The sequence below is a fragment of the Centroberyx affinis genome, unplaced genomic scaffold (genome assembly GCF_046629955.1).
Source record: "Centroberyx affinis isolate AG114_WGS23_722 - 3 ecotype Tasmania unplaced genomic scaffold, CSIRO-AGI_Caff_v1 ptg001654l_1, whole genome shotgun sequence".
NCBI lineage: Eukaryota > Metazoa > Chordata > Actinopteri > Beryciformes > Berycidae > Centroberyx > Centroberyx affinis.
Genome location: NW_027280084.1, coordinates 229,070 through 250,753, shown reverse-complemented (window position 1 = coordinate 250,753; position 21,684 = coordinate 229,070). Strand labels below are relative to the sequence as shown.

The following is a 21,684-nucleotide window of genomic DNA, read 5'->3' as shown; positions in this document are numbered from 1 at the left end:
GGCTGCAATATCATCTGCCCGGCACGGCGTTGTCTGGCACCGAGTAAATGATCCCCGACTTGACCCTGATCCTCTGCCTGCTCCGCTTCTTCAAGACGCCGTGATTGAAGTTTAAAGAGCCCGGAGGTGGATTTTAAGGGTGCGGGCTGCAGATCGTGTGTGTCGGGAAGTAAGATATGCCAGTAAAGATGTAGGCTAACTAAGGTCGCTGCCACAAGCTGCTTATGTAACGGCCGCAGAGTGAATCAGAATGATTTTTTTCTTCTTCTCGTCGTCATCGTTTTTTTGACAAGCAAACAAATGAGTACAGTCGTGCGGAGTCTTATGTCGTGATGCGCTCTCGAGTTCTGGTATCGCTGTGTTTGCGCATCTGTGTCTGTGTGTGTGTGTCGATGACTCACGGAGAGTAAGTCGCTTCACCTGGGAATTAAAATAAGAGCTGGTGGCAGTTTACACTTTGAGGATTTACCCAAATAAGCCCGTGCTTGCTGATTCATTGTTGTGGAGGATTCTTTTTTCATGAGAGGAAATGGTGAGGATTTGTTTTGTTTTTTTCCCTTGCTGTACAGTGTCAAGTGAGGACAGGATGTGAATTAGCACAGAGAATAAAAACAAAACCTCTCCCTGGTTATACTTTCTATGTATTTTGGACTTTTCTATTAAAGGAATGAAGCCCTCGTTTTTGGTTGTAGTATTTCCAGTCCCCTCTTGGTTGCCCTTACCATGACATTATCAAAATACAGTGGTCCATCATTTATTTGTTCTGCTCTTGATAGCATAAAGCAATACAGCCTTCTTTTATTTATAAGTCATATTTTCTGTCTGATGTACTTTTTATGCAAGTTAGCCATAAGGCAATCTTTTCCCTGGATTCTAGTTTACTGAGCTCCTTTTTTTTTAGTTCTATGTATTCACAATGGAAGCTGCCCACTTTAACCACAGTCTTCTACTGTCACTCATTCATTTTATTGGAGCAACTGGGGGTTAATTGCCTTGCTCAAGGGCACTTCTCCATTTTGAGAAGTGCCCTTGAGCCCTTGAGTGCTCATTCTCCAAAGTGAACCAGGAACCTTCCGGGCAAAAAGCCCACTTCTCTAACCTCTAGTCTGCCACTTCTACTTCTTCTTTGTGTTTGCCATACTGATGTCCAAATTGTCATAGAATTCAACAAATTATTTTTTATCCTACATTCAGACCGAACATAAAAAGACTAGAGGCGGTGTGAATGTGGGCAAAGTCAATGGAAGGAGGCGGACGAAGCGAGATGGAAGCAACTTCACTGTAGGCAGCGTGAATTGAGGTGAAAACTTCTTTGCTCCAGTTTGTTCGACTTGAGTGAGAAATTAGCCTGATCGACGCAGTACAGCGAAATCCAGTTCGCTTCAAGCAGGACTCCATGGAAAAAAAAGTCCATTGGGTATTTTTGACCAATAACAGTCACTAATGACATCTGACCAAAACGTTTAGAAAAGCTAAGCTCCCTGAAGACAATGTTGCTGCTGCCAAGCCTGGTGCTACAGGATTAAAATGCAACCATAATAGAATAAAAAAATAGAATGCTGAATTTCAACTAATCTACATTGTCTCATCAAGAAAAAAAAGATGTCAACCAAAACCACTAATCATAACGGCTGGCAATGAACAGCTATTTGCATTTGTAAATGTACGACTTCGCCATTTCAACAGAATTGAATAGACATGCTTAAATTCTGTGCTGTTTTTGACTGGGAACTGATCGTTTCATCACTGATACATTCATCTGAGGAATTTGTGTCTAGATAATGTCAACTTGTTAGCTAGCTAACACGTTAGGCTTATCTCCTTAGCTAGCCAACACTGTCTTGTTGCAAACATACTTTATCTAATGTATCTAATTAGTAGCTTTAGTAATGGCTAGTAGTCCTATAACATTAACATTAACTACCTTATTTCCTCTAATATTGGCCTGGACCTTTATTTACCTCAACTGCAGAGGGTACCAGGCCTTTATTGGAAGCAGGCTTATATTAGAGACAGGCCTTTATTTCTAATTCCCTCTGTTTGCCTTTATTCGGCCTTTATTTGTTCGTGTCGACCACGGCCTGGCTTTTAATTGACCACCGGCCACTATTAGAGGAAATACGGTAGCTAGTTAGCTAGCTAACAGTTTGTTCAGGTTAACTGGGCTGTCTGTTCTCAAGATGCAACTCAAAAATGTTTGAGACGGTTTGAGACTAAAAACAAGACAGTTTCTGTGTCACAGTAACATTTGGAAACAAATCTACCCTGCAGACTTCATCAGACTATTCACTTTTATTTATAACCTAGACCAGTTATTCTCAACCTTTTTCATATCAAGGACCTTAATTTAGGCCACAGACCCCCATTTGATGAGATGTTGTCTCTCAAACCCAAATCTGAGAATATTTTTATTGTTAGATGTGATTTTGTCCAGAATTCCATGACCATCTGTATTGTAGGTAGAGAGATAACAGTGAAACTATGATCAAAACAGTCATTCTTCTACATTCTCTAATTGTGTTAACTTCTTGTAAATAAAATAATGTTGAAGTTTAACGATTCATCAATTTGCTGGGGACCCCCTGGAACCCCCTCAAGGACCCCTGGTGGTCCCCGGACCCCACGTTGAGAACCACTGACCACAACAATGTTTTTCAGGTATTTTTCTTCTTGCCCGGTTGTTATATATTTAGCCAGTAATTGCGCAAAGCCAATTCTCCAATGGGCCGCCATAACAGTGCCAGCTGTGGTTGTTAGATTTGTGACGCAACTGCAAAGCCTCTATAGATAAACGTCAACCAGAACCACTAATCATAACGGCTAGGATGGGGGGGGATTTTTGGGTGGGGGGGGGTCATTGCATCATTTCAGTGTTTGTCATCTGGGTGGCCTGGCGGGGTCCACACTGTGACAGGGAGGGTGCGACTGGGCCCCTGGGTGCTGCTACTGCGAGGAGACAAGGTGACTTTCTCACTGCTGTACAATAGAACAGAGGAACTGTGCGTGTGTGTGTGTGTGTGCATGAGTGTGCGCATGTGTGTGTGTGTTTGGGGTGACTGCAGTGACTCGGCCAAGTGTACTCAGCCATATCCAGGCTTCTTTTTCTCTGCCACACACACACACACAAACACAAACACAGGCAGACGCCACTGACCCACCAGCTGGGAAGGAGGATGTGTGTGTGTGTATGTGTCCAGCTCAGTGTGTGTATGTGCATGACTTTTTTCTTTGTGTGTGTGTGTGTGTTACTAGTCTCAGATGCCCTTGGTCCACCTGCTGCCTGAGTTGATCTTCACTGCTCACCTTGGTCTTCTCACTCTGATCATGGGAGATAGAAATTCATCATAGTTTCAACCTACAGGAAGCTTTTGGTTGTAAGCAGCCTTATTCCAGCTTGGGTATTACTGATTTTCCGTATCCGTGTGTATTTAAAAGATAGCCTATCAAAAAACCTTTTTGGCCATAATGTGCTTTAGTGCACCCTGAATATTCGAATATTCATTTAGACCACCCACTGAATATCCGACCATGAGAAAAAGGACTCCCTATAGCAGTACTGATTATCAACCTTTTTCATATCATGGACCCCTAATTTAGTCCACATTAGGGCCACGGACCCCCATTTGATGCGATTGTGTCTCTCCGACCCAAATCTGAGAATATTTTTATTGTTAGATATGATTTTGTCCAGAATTCCGTGACTATCTCTATTGTAGGTAGAGAGATAACAGTGAAACTATGATCAAAACAGTCATTCTTCTGCATTCTCTAATTGTGTTAACTTCTTGTAAATGAAAGAATGGTGAAGTTTAACAATTCATCAGTTTGCTGGGGACCCCCTGGAACCCCCTCAAGGACCCCTGGTGGTCCCCGGACCCCACGTTGAGAACCACTGCCCTATAGCATACCATGCTTTGACAGAGCAGATAGAAGCAAGGGCAGAAAGAGTACCAAACTATCCAATTCATGTATAAGTACTTTTACTTTGCTGAAATATAGTAAGTAGAAGTAAAATTAGAAGTAAAATTACTGGTGTAAAAAGCTACTTAAGTAAAATAAAAAACAACAACAAAAAAACAGACATTCTTTCACATATTTCCCATGAAATACAAAAAGGACGAGGACACAGTTCAATATGTGATATTACACTTATTTTGAGTGCTCTAACAATAGGTTTCTGAAATTGATATCAGTATTTAATCTGTGCTTAAAAATAACTCAAAATACTAATTCCTATCATTCACTAATATTACTACACCGATGTTTCTTTTGCCATTAGCTAGCTGTGTACTCTGAAATAGATGCGAAGTAAAATAGTTCTGTTATACTATATATACTACTACTCAGTTACAGTAACATGAGTAAATATAATTTGTTACTTCCACCCTTGGATAGAAGCAATTTCCCCACGCCACCCCCCACCCCCACACCACTGCCGCGTCTGTCTCGCACCTCCAGCTCCCGACTGTCAGTGTTGGCGATGGCAGCACCCGGAGGAGACAAACCAGCCAGACACCCGGACAGGCCTAGGACCCCCTCCCTCCTCCTCCCCCCTCTCCTCCGCTGGCAGATGACATGGCCGCCGGCCACATAGACTAGACAGGCGAGGTATATTGCATCCACCCTGCTGCAAATGGGAGGGAAGGAGGGGGGGGAAGAAGGGCAGATGCGTGTTTGCGTATGTGAATTTTGAATTTCAGGATTTACTCGCAGTATAAATTGTGCTGTCGGCAGAATTTGCACAGCTTCTGAACTGAACTGAAACAGTGTCAATGGTTGTTTTTCTTCACATTTGCCCTAATGCTGCATTCATGGAAGTGTTCAAACTGGTATGAAGCTGTTAAGACGCCCACAACGTTACAATGTCAACCACAAACAGAAAATCCATCCAAAGTAGTTGTGTCCATTTTAAGAGTTGTGATCACAAAATGACCCGTGATGAAAATCGTTAATTCTGTTCATTTTATTTGAAATTAATATATCATTCCCTACACTTGACTAACAGGTATTTGTTTGGGTTAGTTGGGTTATTTGTTGGTGATGAAGTCGGAGAAATCGGATTCCATCTCTCTCAAATCACCTAGCTTTTACTGGCATGGACCCAAATTTAATGGATATGGAAATGGAAATGACACAGTCCTGTCAGTACTATCCTTTATTGTCTGGGTTTCCCTTACATATAAAACTCTTCTCCTTAATATTAGGGAATCAGAGTGAATATAATTGTCGTAATTTTCTTGCCACCCCAATGCTAAGAGAAGACAGAAAAAAAGGAAATTGAATATAAGCACAAAAATAGAATAATGAAATAGAATAATAAAAATACTAAAACAATAAAATATATTATATTTTAAGAATTTGGGGGTTATATTAAATGTGTTCAGCTGACAATTCGAACACGCTAAGTAGACTGAGTTTGGGAAGTATGGGAAAGAGTAAGAATTACTTACTAAGAATTAATTATGCCATATGCCAAGTACATATATGCTATGTATAAATATAAATATACCTAATGTTACAGAAAAATATCAGTATGTATACAACATGACATGGTGGGACAATTCTGAAAATATTAGTACATGCAAATAAACCTAAGACACCTAAGACAGGGAAAACCTAGATTCTTTTTTTTCTCTTGTGGTCTATAAAGCGAAGACTTGAAGGAGCGCGTGTGAGGTATCCTTCAGAATAAAGGTATCATTATCAAGCTGCTCTCCGTGGCTCTCCGCCTTTTATGTTTTTCTTTTTTTTCTTTTTTTTTTCTTCCCGGAGCTTTTATCTTTCGCGGCCACTCCAGTGAATGGGTCCCCCGAGCGTTGTTGAATTACGCCAACACAGAGGGCCGCTCGATGCGCTGTCTCTTACCCTATTGGAAAATGTCTGTCTTGATGGTAGGGGCCGTGCCGAAGGGACAGCTTGCTGACGGTGTCCCGACACACAAACTGCAAGCCCACACACACACACACACACACACACACACACACATTCACACATATACTGTATGCCCACGCACTCGCCCACTCTTCACTCCCATGAATTATTGACACAGAGGTGAAATATGAAAGTGCGGGAGCGCCCCATGGGACGTTCCGCTGCCCTCGCAATCCAGGAAAGGGTCAGACCCCCGCGACCTTCAGCATTATAACACCGCTCACAGGTTCTCAGTGTTAAAAACATAGTCGGTGTTAGACTTAGACCGATATATGGGGCCGATATTGGCGATGGAGGTTCCTCTCGTCAGTTTTTATGCGGCTGGAGGCATTATGTTTTCGGGTTGTCCGTACGTACGTCCGTCCCATTCTCGTAAACGTGATATCTCAGGAACGCCTCGAGGGAATTTCTTCAAATTTGGCACAAACGTCCACTTGGACTCAAAGATGAACTGATTCGAATTTGGTGGACAAAGGTCAAAGGTCAAGGTCACTGTGACCTCACAAATGACGTTTTTTTTTTGGCCATAACTCAAGAATTCAAACGCCAATTCTGACAAAATTTCACACAAATGTCTAATAGGATAAAATGATGACGTGATGACATTTTACATCCAAAAGTTCAAAGGTCAACTTCACTGTGACATCATAATGTTTTGCTTACCACTGTAGCTGAGAAAACGATCTTGGGTCATTCTACAAAAACGGTGGAAGTGCTGTCATTTACTTTTGCAGACACCAAAATCCTTGAAGTTGACCTAATAATCACATTAATTATATATGTTCAATAAATAAAGACTGTCCTTGCAATGATGAAACAAAGTTTATTGGCGGAGGCATACAACCACAAGGCGGTTATTTCTAGTTATTATTATATTTATATCCAGGGTATCCATGGCTGCTTAGCAAATCTCAAAAGCTTTTGGCACAATTTAACCATCCAAACGTTCCAAACACTTGAACACCCTTAAAAGTGGCAACATCAATGCCAGGATGAGATCAAATAAGTTCTAAAAATAGCAAAGGAAAAGGAACATTGGCAGTGTAGAAATTAGATATATTTGCTGGGGAAAATGGGGAACTCTGGCAAAACAATAATAAAAAAAATATTAAAGGTGACTGTCTTTTCTGAAATAAATAAATAAAAAGCCTCTATTCGACTGCCATATTACACACAATGTATTTTAAATGTATTCCTTTTCTACATCAGCAGTGGCGGCGGAGATCCAGAGGTCTTACGACTGGGAATATGATTATAGAAATATCATACAGTCGTGTCTGAAATGCTAACAGCATAACAGAGTACCGTAATACATGATCCATTTCTTTGGATAGGTGAGACATTGTTTTATATTAAAAACAAAGTTTGTGCAGTCTGGACAGTCTGACTGTGCAGAATTGTGTTTATTTCTGAGCCACAGATCTTTCTAGAAATGGTATTGAGCTTGTGGCATTGTGATGAGCAAGCCGTCTCATTTGTGATAACTACAGCAGATTAAAATAGAGCTAATATCACGATTCCTTTTTCTGCCCCATGATACGTACTGTCATACATTTTTGTATTGCTATACATCGAATTTCGATATATCGTCCCATCCGAAGTTTTTAGACAAAATTTGATGGGAACAAGGATTTAGTAGTTTGATTTTTGACATTAACAAATATTTACTCCCATTGTGTCTGGCAATGAGACAGTCAAATTAACACAACACAATCAATTGCTACGTATTTGCAGGTCAGCTGTACAAGTTATTGTTTATAGAGAAAAGAAAGTTTGACTCGGAACAGTTTGTGTCCTCGTGGAAAGGTGAAGAAGTCGGAGAGGTGACGCTAACGCACCGAAACAGGAACACACACCCCTGCAAGGTTTGAATAACCATGAGATTTTAGACCTATGCAGCTTGGGGTGTGTCTGTGTGTGTGTGTGTGTATGTGTGTGTGCGTCTCTGTCCTGCATCCTCGCCACACTCTCTCGTTTTTTTTTTTTTTTTTTTCAGACAGATTATTTCTTTATATAGCGCAAGTCTTCTTTCCGCTGATGGCCCCGCTGCAGGTACACAGCCTCCGTCGGCCCTCAGCGCTACTCCCGACTTAATCTCCTTCCTTTGAAAATGATTTTCGAAAACAGATTAGATGCAGGGGAAATGAAAGCCCCATCTGTCTCTCTGAGCCCCCCCCCCCCCCCCCCCTCCCCCCCCTCCAACCCTCCCAACACACACACACACACACACAGTCACCGGCTACTGTGTGCATTAAGAGATTGGCTGCATTGTCCCTTTTGACATGCTGATCTATGAATACATGAAATATTCACCAGTGCATGATGTAAAATATTCAGCGATCTGCGGAGAAGGGTGTGGCGAAGCTCATCCAAACTTCAGACACCTGAACTGCTCACTGTCCCGAACAGGCCAATGAATACAAATATGTGGTGATGCAAAAGTAAAAGGTTTTCAGCTCATTTTGGAATACACATGCATGCATGTTTTAGCATCGTGAATACATTTTGCGTAGGTATCTCGCATATTTTTTCATCTGAGTTAGGAGTAGAAGGAGCGGACCTTAAGGAGGTCGTCATTGGAGGTCTAACTGTAGGCTTGTCTTGTCCTAGTCAACCCCCCGCCGAAACCTTAACCCACCCCACCCCCCCATCGCTGCCTATTCCACCCTATGAAAAAAATATGCAAATGCGCAAAAGTAGGCTACAGACATCCCCTGGTGTTTGCTTTGCATTCGGATTCACGCTTTTCCTCGATTCAGACCGGAAATGCGCATCCTGTCCGGTCTGTCGCGCCGCTTTCTTTCTTTCTTGTCGTCGCTTCACATATTAGGGCTCTTCGATTTTCCTGACGTCTCTCTTAAACCGGATGTATGCCCAAAAGCAAGCGAAACCAGAGCCAGACTTGTGTCACTAAGTCCCGGGGCAGTGGCCGAAGCCGAAGCTGTCCCTCTCGGATATGGAGAGGGGACGGCTAAGGTCACGCAAGCAGCCGTGTAAAATGCTCTGAGGATGATGTGTTTCTCTGCAGCTCGTGACGCATCCCGCCTTAATACTTCTCATAGTTTTGCCGTTTTGTCGTTTTTTTGTAATGAATTCTTCATTTAAAGGTCTAATGTATCCTGGAGTTTCCCTACCGTTATTTTTTTGCCTTAAGGAATGGCTACCCCAAAAAGAATTTCATCAGTTTCAATGAAGAGTTTTAGTGTCCCATGATGGTCTGAATGCTGTTTCAGAGGCTTTTCCACCCTGATAAGAATAGACATATGGGGGGAAACAGAACAGAACAATCCTTGTAATTTTCTGGCATGAAAATGGTCAGATTTAAAGATATTGACGAACCCTAGTCCGGACCATTCAGCGTGCGTCGCTGTGCATCAGCTGCAGGCAGCATTGTGGAAATTTCAACCCCCCACTGAAAAGCTTCCGCCTCTCCTCAAAGGCCATCTGCTGGTCTGCTTCTGGTAAACAATGGCAGCTCTGTTAAATGCCCTGTTTCTTCATTTCTAAGCGACTTCCAACTAAGGAGACGCGTTCGCCTCTCAAACACTTGACTGCAGGAATGTTGGATTTGTTAATACAATCCGGAGAAATTGCCAGTTTCAGTCTCGGTCTTGCTGGCAGTGCTGCGCCAGGGGCCACCACAGCATAAAAATGGGGAAAATTAATTTTAAAAAATGCCCATATCTTCCCTCAAATGCTTGTTGCCTGTTGGTGTTTAGAATTAGCACTTTTATCCAAATAAAGTATGGTATCAGCTCAAAGCTCATTTTGTTTCATTCTGTCTCCACCATGTATATCCTATGATTTTTTGATTGTGATTTGTGTTGTTATGCCGGTATTCATCATCATTGTTGCTCCTGAGTGACAGCTATCCCTGAGGAGGAATACCTAGGATACATTACATCTACTGCAGTGGTTCTCAACGTGGGGTCCGGGGACCACCAGGGGTCCTTGAGGGCATCCCAGGGGGTCCCCAACAAATTGATGAATCGTTAAACTTCATTATTTCATTTACAAGAACAATCATAGAATGTAGGAGACTGACTATTTTGATCATAGTTTCACTGTTATCTCTCTCCCCGCAATACAGATAGTCATGGAATTTTGGACAAAATCATATCTAACAATAAAAATATTCTCAGATTTGGGTCCGAGGGACAAAATTGCATCAAATGGGGGTCCATGGCCCTAATGTGGACTGAATTAGGGGTCCTTGATATGAAAAGGGTTGAGAACCACTGATCTACTGCAGTGATTCTCAACCTTTTTCATATCAAGGACCCTAATTTAGTCACAGACCCCCATTTGATGTTATTTTGTGTCTCGGACCCAAATCTGAGAATATTTTTATTGTTAGATATGATTTTGTCCAGAATTCCATGACTATCTGTATTGTAGGTAGAGAGATAACAGTGAAACTATGATCAAAACAGTCATTTTTCTACATTCTCTAATTGTGTTAACTTCTTGTAAATGAAATAATGCTGAAGTTTAACAATTCATCAATTTGCTGTGGACCCCCTGGAACCCCCTCAAGGACCCCTGGTGGTCCCCGGAACCCCACGTTGAGAACCACTGATCTACTGTATATCTGGTCAATAACTAATATGGGTTTACCATTTCCATGTCTATTCAGCCAGCCTTCACGGCAAAGCCCGCAGTCTGATTGAGCTGTCCCAGTTTTTCCAATGCGCGCCCTTAATATATACCACCAAACCAGAAATGAAATACACTCGTGTACTTAATTAATTTCATACACATCTGTTGCGGTTCTGCCCGAGTGCCTTGCTCCTAAAACATGCGGAATTTTCTAATTGCCTCTCTGAAATCTTGCCGCGAGGATGCACAAAACGACGGGTATGAAGCACAGATTAGGCTGTCAAAGTACGGACGAGTTCAGCATACAGAGTATTCAAAGAAAGAGTAGTTCGCTGTTGCTTTTGCACGTCTCCCCCAGTCACAGTGGCTATCGGCAAATGTTAAACATGGCGGGGATAGATAGACACTGTAACAGTCTCGACAAAAACTGTACCGCAGCTTGACAAAGCTGCTATTTATGGCAGGGCTTCCATTCAGAAACTGCTTGCATCAAACAGTCATAACCTGGTGTAAGGGGCACAAAACCTGGAGCCTGAAGGATGGAAAAAAAGTAATGCGGTTTGTGAGTCTTTCAGCTTTTTTTCCTCCATTGAGACGGGTTTATGTTTGGGGAAAGACAACGACTACGCCTACTGGGAGTCATTAGGTCTGATGGTTGATCTGCATAGTCATATAGCGGCTAGGGCTGAACAATTAATCAAAATTTTATTGAAATCGCAATGTGGCCTACTGCAATTTTCAAATCGCAGGAGGCGCAATATTTGTTAAAGGCGAAATGTGTGTCAAAATACCATTTTAAATGAAATATTGTGGTGCTGCAGAGATGTCCTGGCCTACACATCATATTCTTCAGACTTAAGAAAACATCTTTGTTTGGTACAGATCCCCGCAAAAATCACACCATAATCATTTTAATACGTTTTTCAGTGAAAATGAGAATAATGATGTAAAAATGATCATTCCCTCTAATATCGCAAATCATATCGCAATTGCAATATCAGTCAAAATAATCGCAATTAGATATTTTTTCAAAATCGTTCAGCCCTAATAGCGGCCAAGGAATATGAGGCCATTTTACAGGACCAGGAGCACCCACTGTTCCCTCATGATGTTCCCATGTTTCAGGAGGATCTAAACATCACTGAACATTTATACGTTGTAGATTTCCACCTCCTTCATCCTTCATAGAGCTCGAGGCTTTTCCTTCTTGACGATCAGTCCAATATCCCTCTACACACAGTTCAGGATGCAGGAGGACAGCAGGATAAGGAGTACTGAGGCTGTTCTGAAGACAAAGCGTGCCTCAATATTAGTTGAAAGTGTTTTAAATGTTTTAGGTGTGGGGTATAAAGGGTGTCCACAACTGGTTTTACACCAGGACCAGTTGTTTGGCAAGCTGCAACACAATATTCTTCTACGTTATTCTTTTTCTGTGACCCTGTACAAAACCCCCCCGTGACCCACTTTTTGGATCCTGACCCACCAGTTGAGAAACACTAATTCAACATACATCTCAAATGGTTGCCTCCACTTTTGAGAGGGTTCAAGTGCCTAGCGAGTGAAATCACCTTGAGTTCAAAATAAGTTATTGCAGTTGCAGTTATTGCAAATGCATTTTTGGCTCAACTCCGTCCACTTGAAGTGTAAGCATGGCGGAATGTAGTTTATCTCAAACTATGTGCCGAGTGCCTCTATTTAGGCGTCCTTTGTACATTCAGTAATACAATTGTTGATTAGACCAGTGGTTCTCAACGTGGGGTCCGGGGACCAACAAGGGTCCTTGAGAGCATTCCAGGGGGTCCCCAGCAAATTGAATAATTGTTAAACGTCATTATTTTGTCATTTTAGAATGACTATTTTGATCATAGTTTCACTGTTATTTCTCTACCTACAGTACAGATAGTCATGGAATTCTGGACAAAATCATATCTGACAATAAAAAATATTCTCAGATTTGGGTCCGAGAGACAAAATCTCATCAAATGGGGGTCCATGGCCCTAATGTGGACTAAAATAGGGGTCCTTGATATGAAAAAGGTTGAGAACCACTGGATTAGACAGACACAAAAAAATACAATAAATGAAATGTGGAGCTGAGTTCACAAAGTTATAATCATAAAAATCAGTGGACACAATTATAAGAAATTGAGAAAATTATAAAGAAGACTAAACTGATGTGAATTAAAGTGAGAATAATGGAGTAATGCAATCAAATCAGCCCACAATGAAGGATTTGTTTACACTGCAAGTCAACGTTGGTTTGGCTTTCCATGTATTTTTTCTTTCTGTTTTTCTTTGTCCGTGTCCAAGCTGCAATCTGCACCGTCTGGACGGTCATTTTGATTAAACTACTATAGGCTTGACTTCATGTTGAACTGGGTTTGGACAGTTTTCTTTGTTTTGGGAAAACCCCGTAAAAAATACTATAGGCTTGACTTCAGAATGAACTTGCTTTGGACAATTTTCTTCGATTTGGATAAGCCCTTAAAGTTGTGGAACGTTTCTGCTAAACCTCTGCGCTGTGCTCTGTTAGTGTTGGATGACAGGACAGTCGTTCTTCACATGGTGATTAGTGTGTTGTTTCAGGTTGGACGCAGACAGTTCATCCTCATGGCTTTCTGACAAACTAAGCAGCACGCATTCTTTGTATAATTTAGTGTGCGTGTGTGTGTGTGTGTCTGAGATGGAGTATGTTACGTATGCATTTGAATGTGTTTATGGTCTGTTTATGTGCATGTGCATGCCGTGTGTAAGAGTCTGCATGTCATGGATGGGTCATTTTGCTGAAACCTTTGCTTCACTTTTCAGTTCATTTAAAACGCACTTAGGGTGAAAGTCTCAGTCTGCAGGACCTGAAAATGCCTTAAAATGTCTTATATTGAATTATCTAAATTCAAGTATGTAGATAGGACTTCCATTTTTTTCAGTTTCGTGTTCATTTCAGTGGCAAGACTGGACTTATATTTTATTCTAACTAGCATTAAAAAGGTCTAAGACATCTTGGAAGTTACTGAGCTACTGTTTTACGAAAGCCAAAGTGGTTAGATATGATTTTTTTCCCAAGCAATGCAGAAAAGATGAGAGAGAGTTTTAATAAAAAAACTAAAACTTGACAAAATAAAGTGCATAAACACAATAAGGTCAATTATCTTCTGACTAACTTCACTGCTAATAGCTCCACAACTGGCCAGTTTCTGATTGACCAGTTTTCTGATGTTTGTGGAGAGTCAACAAAATTTCTACTCTTAAATCATTGTAGTAAATAAAATAAAATTACTGGTGTAAAAATCTAAATTTGCTCATATAAAATGCACTCAAAGTTACAGAGTTACTTTAAAAAATCAGACACATACATGGGAAAGATGTAAATCTTTCCTGTGTAGTGCAAAAACGGAGGATTCAATATGTGATACTGCATGTTTTCTTTAGTCTGTTGAGGTTTATAAAAATACAATTCTGAAATTTATATCATCATTAAATCAGTGAAAAACAAAAATGAAAATACTCCTTTCCATTATTCAGTAATGTTGCCAAATTGATGTTTCTTACACTATCCAGCTAGCTAGCGAACGCTAGCAACCTAGCTAACCTCTCAGACAATAACTATGCTAACACAAACCAATAATACTGTAGCTGGAAGGATAAATTTGAGTATTTAATGTTACAGTTAGTTGACCTAATGTTTGCTACACATGCTTATATGGGTTTGATGCAGATATATTTACAACTGCCCAGTTTCTGATGCAATGCTTATGGAGACATACTTTAGTAAAAGTGAATTTACTGCCTTCAAAAAATACACAAAAACACAAAAAGTGTAATTCCTTACTTTCAACCTTGCTGTATGAGTGTGGGAGAAGGTCTGCACGTACAATTAGTGCATGTGTGTTTTTGCCGTAGTGTGTGTGTGTATGTGGGTGTGTGTGTGTGTGTGTGTGTGTGTGTGTCCGTGTGTCCGTCCCTCCCTGTAACTTCAAGTTATTCTTATAGACTCTGTATTGAGTGGGAAAAGCCCATATTCCCTCTTCTTGCACATTGAAATGTGGGAATGTGTTTCCTGTTGCTTCTTCCCAAGCATTTAGAGAATAACAAGCTCCTTCAGCCCTGATGAATGTATAAAGGAGTGGGAAGAGAGGGAACTGTGTAGGAAGAAGGAATATCATATGATGCAGTGCATCCAGCCTAAATCTGTGGGCTGCCAGTGTGTATATGTAAAGTACAACAGCTCCACCTACAGGCATTTTGGTATAATTACATGTTTTATTGACAGTCTAAACTGAAGACTAAAGGTGATTTTACCTTGATGTTGCTGATAGTCAAAAATAAAAATTCCAAGTATTCAGTGTTTCCTCCAATTGTATTCTTGTCAGGATGGAAAAGCCTCTGAAACAGCATTTAGACCATCATTGGACACAAAAACTCTCCATTGAAACCCAGGATAATGATAATAAAACATATGTATTCATACTTGTGTGGAATCTGATCAAAATCTGTCTTTAGAATCAGTTCAGTGTCTTCTTGTTTCAATGGATTTTATGGATATGATGCTTGTATTTGGTTGTTAAAGCACTTTGAAAGAACTGTTTTTAAAAAGTTCTACACAAATAAAGATTGCTATTATCTGTAGTATTATTTGACATGGTTATGTTCTTCATTTCAGAGCACAAAACTGATCAAGTCCTCCCAGAGCCTGCGGCAGACATAAGCCAGGTTGGTTGAATTACTTATTTCCTTTTTACGGTTTGTTCAAAGGTACAGCATTCCCACACCAGAACGCTGTATGTATGGAAAACCTGGAAAAGTTTAGGAATTTTAAAATGGCATTTTCCAGGCCTGGAGAACTCATGAAAAAACGATGAAAGGGAGAAACATTTTGGAAAAGTCATGACACTTTATTTGTGACAGAGTTAACATAATATTGTAATCCTTGATTTTAAAGTGACAAACAAACTAATGCTTAAAGTTAGTGTAGTTTTTGGAAATGGGTCATGGAAAAATTTGAAAAAGGGGTCTCGGAGAAATCATGGAAAAGTTTGGGAATTTCATCAGTGAAAAGGTATGGGAACTCTGAACATTGATGGGAACCCTAATATTGATACAAGACTTGGTTTTTAATTGGAATGTGACTGTTAAAGGTTCAGAGACACTGCATCAGACTGTAGTGTTTCCCTAATAAATAAAACAATAAATGGAATATAATGGAAAGGAATGACAGCAGAGCCATAGAGCAAAACCATTTCTGTTATTACCAAGGGAATACACATTTTCATTCATTTTCTTCTTTGTCTCATTATGTTCAATTGCTGTTATTTTGCACACCCTCACATTGCTCTACTTTCCATTTATCCGTTTCCATTTAATACTTAACAGGTTGGAAATTATGGCTGCTGCAGCCCTAGGGGATCATTTCATCTTGTCTTAATAGCAATAATTATTATCATAATGCCTTGGTAATGTCTATATAGCTCTGTTATGATTCCATTATAGCCCACAAGGGGGCGATGTAGGCTTTCCACCTGTCTGAGCATCACTGGGGTTCTGCAGTTACAAGTCTCACGCCTCACCAGCTAATGGCTGAACTGAATGAGTGAAATGCCAATACCAGATAATGTCCTCGGCTATTATTTCCGATGCTGTGTTCACATTCTGTCACGAACACACGGAAAATATGATCTCCATTATCCAGTTACAAACCATAGCTCATCTCTATCTAATATGGCATCGCATAAAGCATGTCTGGAGCACTGCTAGGGCCCGTTTCTATCGGGCGCTTAGTTGCATAGGAATGGCCCTCTCAGATATGGATTTGGTATAATGGGAGACAAGCACATTAAGTGAAATGAAGTGACTGCTCTGTGGTGTAGTTCAATGCGTGGAGGTACCAAACACACAGGGAGGACACTTTACTTCAAGTGATTATTATAAGGCATCATAAGCGCATTACAAGCACATTGGGAGTACCTTATAATAGCAATAATCAGAGCATAATGTAATAAACACAGACAATGTAAGTTTTGTCAACATTAAGGTTAAGTGGTGAGAACATAGACACCTTGATGTATTCATTTAAGTTCAATGTAATTTTCTGATGAGGATTATTTTGTAAGAAATGTACCTACAATATTGTATAGGGATGGGACGATATATCGGAATTCATCATATCGCAATACAAAAATGTGACCATACGTATCGTGGGGCAGAAAAATGAATCAATATTAGCTTAATTCACTCATGAATAAATTAAAGGTAAGCCTATGAGACAAGGAAAATTACTGAATACTATTGCACTTACTTTGATTTACAGTCACCATCATTATCATAAAGCCATCATAGGTTTTTGCTGTTAAAAGAGTACTTTGACATTTTGAGTTTTATTGGCTATTTTTCTTCACTAGACACTATATTAAGTGCTTGGTGATTGAAAATCTATATTTGAAAAGTCAATGTATTCTTTTAACAGAATGAAGAACTTTGTTTTCAGTGGATAATGACCAAGTAGTTGCTTGTTCTCTAAAAAAAAAAAAAATACTCAAGTCTCTCCTAGAGCTAAACAATGTCTGTGTTTATAGATTGTTGTCTTATAAACCATCATATTGTTTCTCAAAGCATCACCTACATAGCTGTTCTTGTCTCACAGTCAAACATGGGATTTGTCGACTGTGCTTCCCTGGGAAAATAAGATTACAGTTCAGGCAGAGAATTTTTTTTTTTTTTTTTTTTCAGTTCTGTTTTTCTTTTTGTGTGACAAGAGATAACCCCTCTTGAATGGGGTCATGAACGCAAGATATTACAGTTAGAGTGCCAGTTAAAGAATGTGTGTGTGTGTGTGTCATTGGTTGTGTGTAGATGTATACCGATATATGGGGTCGATATTGGCTTTTATTAAAAATCAGATCTGGTCCAGTCAGTGTGGTCCACCTCTGATATGATGGATATGATGCAGTTTGATTGATTACATATTATAGAATTAATCAATACTACACTGGTTCTCTATGGGAAGACTTTAACCTGAATTGATATTCTGAGACACACAAGCATGAATACATATGTTTTTCTAGTTATGATTATTATTATCCTGGCTTTCGATGGAGAGTTTTAGTGTCCCATGATTGTCTAAATGCTGTTTCAGAGGCTTTTCCAAGGATAAAAAAAAAGGACAAGGATAAAACTCTGGAGGAAACACTGAATATTTATAATTTTTTGGAATTTAAAGATCTTGAATATGGGCAGAAATGACCAGCTATTGGCAGTTCCAATCCAAAAAAACATCGCCGTTGGCCTTCAGAAACCCGTACTGTTCGAACCCTAGCATCTACGCATCATTGTCGGAGGAGGGAAGGTAGAGACGTGACTCGCTGGATGGGCATTTCACGGCATTTCTCATCGACGGCTTGCCAACTTCCATCATAGCCGCGAGTATGGATTTCAAGAGTGGAGAGGGGTGGAGGGAAGAAAAAAGAGAGAGAGAGGAGGCACGAGAAGAAGAAAAAAAGCCAGAGAGCGAGGGAGGGAGGGAGGGAGGGAGGGAGGGAGGAGACTGAGAGAGATCCCAGCCCGTTTATTTGACAGCCGTTTACCACGCCGAGTCAATGTGCCAACAGCTCTCCTGCCTTTGTCATGGTCTGCTGGCCGCCCCTCCCCTTCCCCTCCTCCTCTCCCCAAAGTTGTACGAGGGAGGGTCTGTATCTGTACTTAGCGCCGGGGCTGAGAGGGAGGCTCGCGTTAGACCCTCCAGGACCAGCTTAGGGGACGGATCGGGCGTCTCTTAAGCCCCCCCCCAACCCGACGACCATGGCTCTGTTGCCGGACGGCTCTCGGACCACGGCGGCCTACTACTGCCTCATCCGGCGGAGGTTCAAGAGGAGGCGGAAGAAACGCTCCGAGCGCAAAGGTACTCCCGCCTCCTACCTGGCCGCGGGACTCGCGTGGGTGTGTTTGTTTTTTTTCGAAGTCGATTCGAATTTGGAAAAAGGATGCTGCTTGGCGGTTCGCCGAGCGGAGGGTCGTGTTCGTTTTGCTCGAGGTTGAAGCTTGGGCAGGATTGTTTTTTGCCTATCAGAGCGGGGAAGGTCAGACGAATCTCTGCAGGTTACTGACCTAAACCGATTGATCTGTTTGTTGTTGTGTAGCTCGGTGGTTCTCAACGTGGGGTCCGGGGACCTTGAGAGGGTTCCAGGGGGTCCCCAGCAAATTGATGAATTGTTAACTTCAGCATTATTTCATTTACAAGAAGTTAAGACAATTAGAGAATGTAGAAGAATGACTGTTTTGATCATAGTTTCTCTGTTTTCTCTCTACCTACAATACAGATAGTCATGGAATTCTTGTCAAGACAAAATCATATCTAACAATAAAAAATATTCTCAGACTTGGATCAGAGAGGCAAAACTCATCAAATAGGGGTCCGTGCCTCTAATGTGGGCTAAATTAGGGGTCCTTGATATGAAAAAGGTTGAGAATGGCTGGTGTAGCTTATGTATTGTGATTGTCTTGCTGTGAAAAAAGGAGCATCTTGGGACAAGGCATCATTCACAAGAATCTGACATTTAAGTATTCTTTTATCTCATCTCATCTTAAAGTAGTTAGTAGTTAGTAGTTTAGCCTTATTGACAACTAATTTACTGTCTACCAAATGACAAAAATAGTGTATGCAAAGATTTAAGAATCAGTGTTTACTTTTTGAATATCACATGTTTGGTTTTTTTTTTATCATGGAAACAGCATAAGTTGATAGAGAGTCCAAGTGTGTTTGATGCTGCAACAGTAAGAAATGGATTAGCTTCATTAGGCATCATGTATTCAAGAAAAATGGGAAAACAATTCTGCACACTGCAAATAAAAGGCGAAGACAAAAATGTTCATTTAGTTCAGAAAAACTAATTTATTGCATAAGTGACTTAAAGGTGCAAGTGAAAAAAGAACTATATGTACAAAAGAACTAAGGAGCAGACGTTTCAGCTACATGCTTTCATCAGTGCTCTTCAGACAGCACCAACTGCAAATTACAAATACACAGTGGCAAATATGCAGTGTTTTAGCCTTATTGGCAATGAGCTTACTGTCTACCAAATTGTGAGCTTGGAATTATTCTGTTCTATCTGCTTTTTTTAATTAATCAAAATTGAGCTTTCCACATATTGATCTTTGAATGTTACTCTATGCTTGTGTGGTGTTTTTGTGTATTGTTGAAGATCCTTTTTGGGGTTAAATATTTAAAAAGACAGAAAGTACATAACAGTTTTACTACCATGTCAAGTCTTTGATACTCAAAATCTCAAAACTGCACAACCTTGTAACTCCAAGCTCACAAAATGTGAAAAATAGTGTGTGCAAAAGAATCAGATTTAAGAGTTTGTTGGTAGTTTTGAGCATTACATTTTTGATATGAAACCCCTGTTCTTTATTATGGAAACGACACAAGTTGATAGAGTCCCAGCTTGTTTGATGCTGGATTCTCATCAAAGTTTTTTCTGAGGACCTCATAAGAGCCAGGGAAGGGATTAGCTTCGTTACTTAAGGGTTTGCATGCATGTATTCAGACACTAATCACATATGCTTATAGTGCTACACCACTAACCAAAATGTTATTAATGGTAAGGTTCTGCAATCCCGAGGCAATACAAATCACTCGATTCCTCTGAAGTCTTTATCAGTGACTGACCTTAAGCAGGGAGGACAACTTCTGAACATATGAGATTTAGTGACTGACAATGAAAACATGGATGAACTTACATTTTAGGTTTGAAATTTTTGCAAATCTTTCACTAGCTAGCTGATCCTAAATCAGCAACTCTTCAAGGCTTGACAACTATGTGTTCTATTAACATTGAGATTTTTTTAAATGTAGAATGTAGCTCTGAATGTGAGTGTATTCAGCTGCTCAGCTTCCTTAGTTTAAAAGGAGGAAAATACTAGTTTAGAAGGTGCTGTTTGGTTTGGTTGGAGTTAAACACATTAAAAGAAAGTGAAGGTAGGCTACTCTTCATCCTTTATCAATAATTCAAATGCTCTTCATTTTAGCAGCACACCAGTAAGGATGTTTCAAATGTCTTTGTTACAATTGCATATGTTTCAAGGCAATAGGAGTGTCAAAAGTCATGGGAAGCATCATCTGTATGCTTCAGTTTTCAGTGTGCAGAGAAACGGGTGGCCAGGTACTGCATCTTTCAGTTCAGGAAAACCCACCTCATAATAATAATAATAACAACATTCATAATAATATCCCTAAATACGTTGTTCTTTGTTAAGATTCTGAGTACAACTTTCTCTGTGCTTTTGCTGTCAGCAAAATTCAGAAGTTACTTACTAGTATAGTATTACTACTACTACTGCTATTACTGTTGCTACTGCTTCTACTATTACTACTACTACTACTACTACTACTGCTGCTGCTGTTGTTGGTACTACTAGTAGTACTGCTACCACTACTTTTACTGCTACTACTAGTGCTGCTATTGCTACTAATATTGACCTACTGCTGCTACTACTAGTATTACTAATCAGAGGTGGAAAGTAACTAAGTACATTTACTCAAATACTGTACTTAAGTACAATTTTGAGGTACTTGTACTTTACTTGAGTATTACCATTTTATGCTACTTTATACTTCTACTCCACTACATTTCAGAGGGAAATATTGTACTTTTTACTCCACTACCTTTATTTGATAACTTAAGTTACTAGTTACTTTGCGGATTCAGATTATTAATACAAAATATAATCAACTAATAAATTGTGGTGTATTATTATAGATTACTGTAAACTACCCAGCAGTATATAAAGTAGTGGAAATCAGCCCCACCTTTTCCAGCTGCAACATTAAAGTGATGCTTACACATTAATGCATCAATAATTATAATTCAATAATATAATATATACTGTATTACTCTGAAATGGGCCATTCTGCATAATGAGTACTTTTACTTTTGTTGCTTTAAGTACATTTTGATGCTAATACTTTTGCACTTTTACTTAAGTAACATTTTGAATGCAGGACTTTTACTTGTAACAGAGTATTTTTATACTGTGGTATTTGTACTTTTACTTAAGTAAAAGATCTGAGTACTTCTTCCACCACTGCTACTAATATTACTAATACTGCTACTATTAACACTACTAGTGTGACTACTACTGTTACTATTACTAGTATTACTA

The 21,684-nt window shown here is 40.0% G+C and overlaps 1 protein-coding gene across 1 annotated transcript in view; it reads left to right on the top strand.

Moving 5' to 3' along the window:
- The first annotated feature begins 18,321 nt into the window (after window positions 1–18,321).
- The window catches only part of LOC139651400 (double-stranded RNA-specific editase 1-like), a 35,253-nt gene continuing 31,890 nt past the window's right edge, over window positions 18,322–21,684 (top strand). Inside the window, exon 1 of the mRNA XM_071528297.1 lies at window positions 18,322–18,421. Within this exon, the coding sequence (XP_071384398.1) occupies window positions 18,322–18,421 (100 nt within the window). The remainder of the gene's footprint in view (window positions 18,422–21,684) is intronic.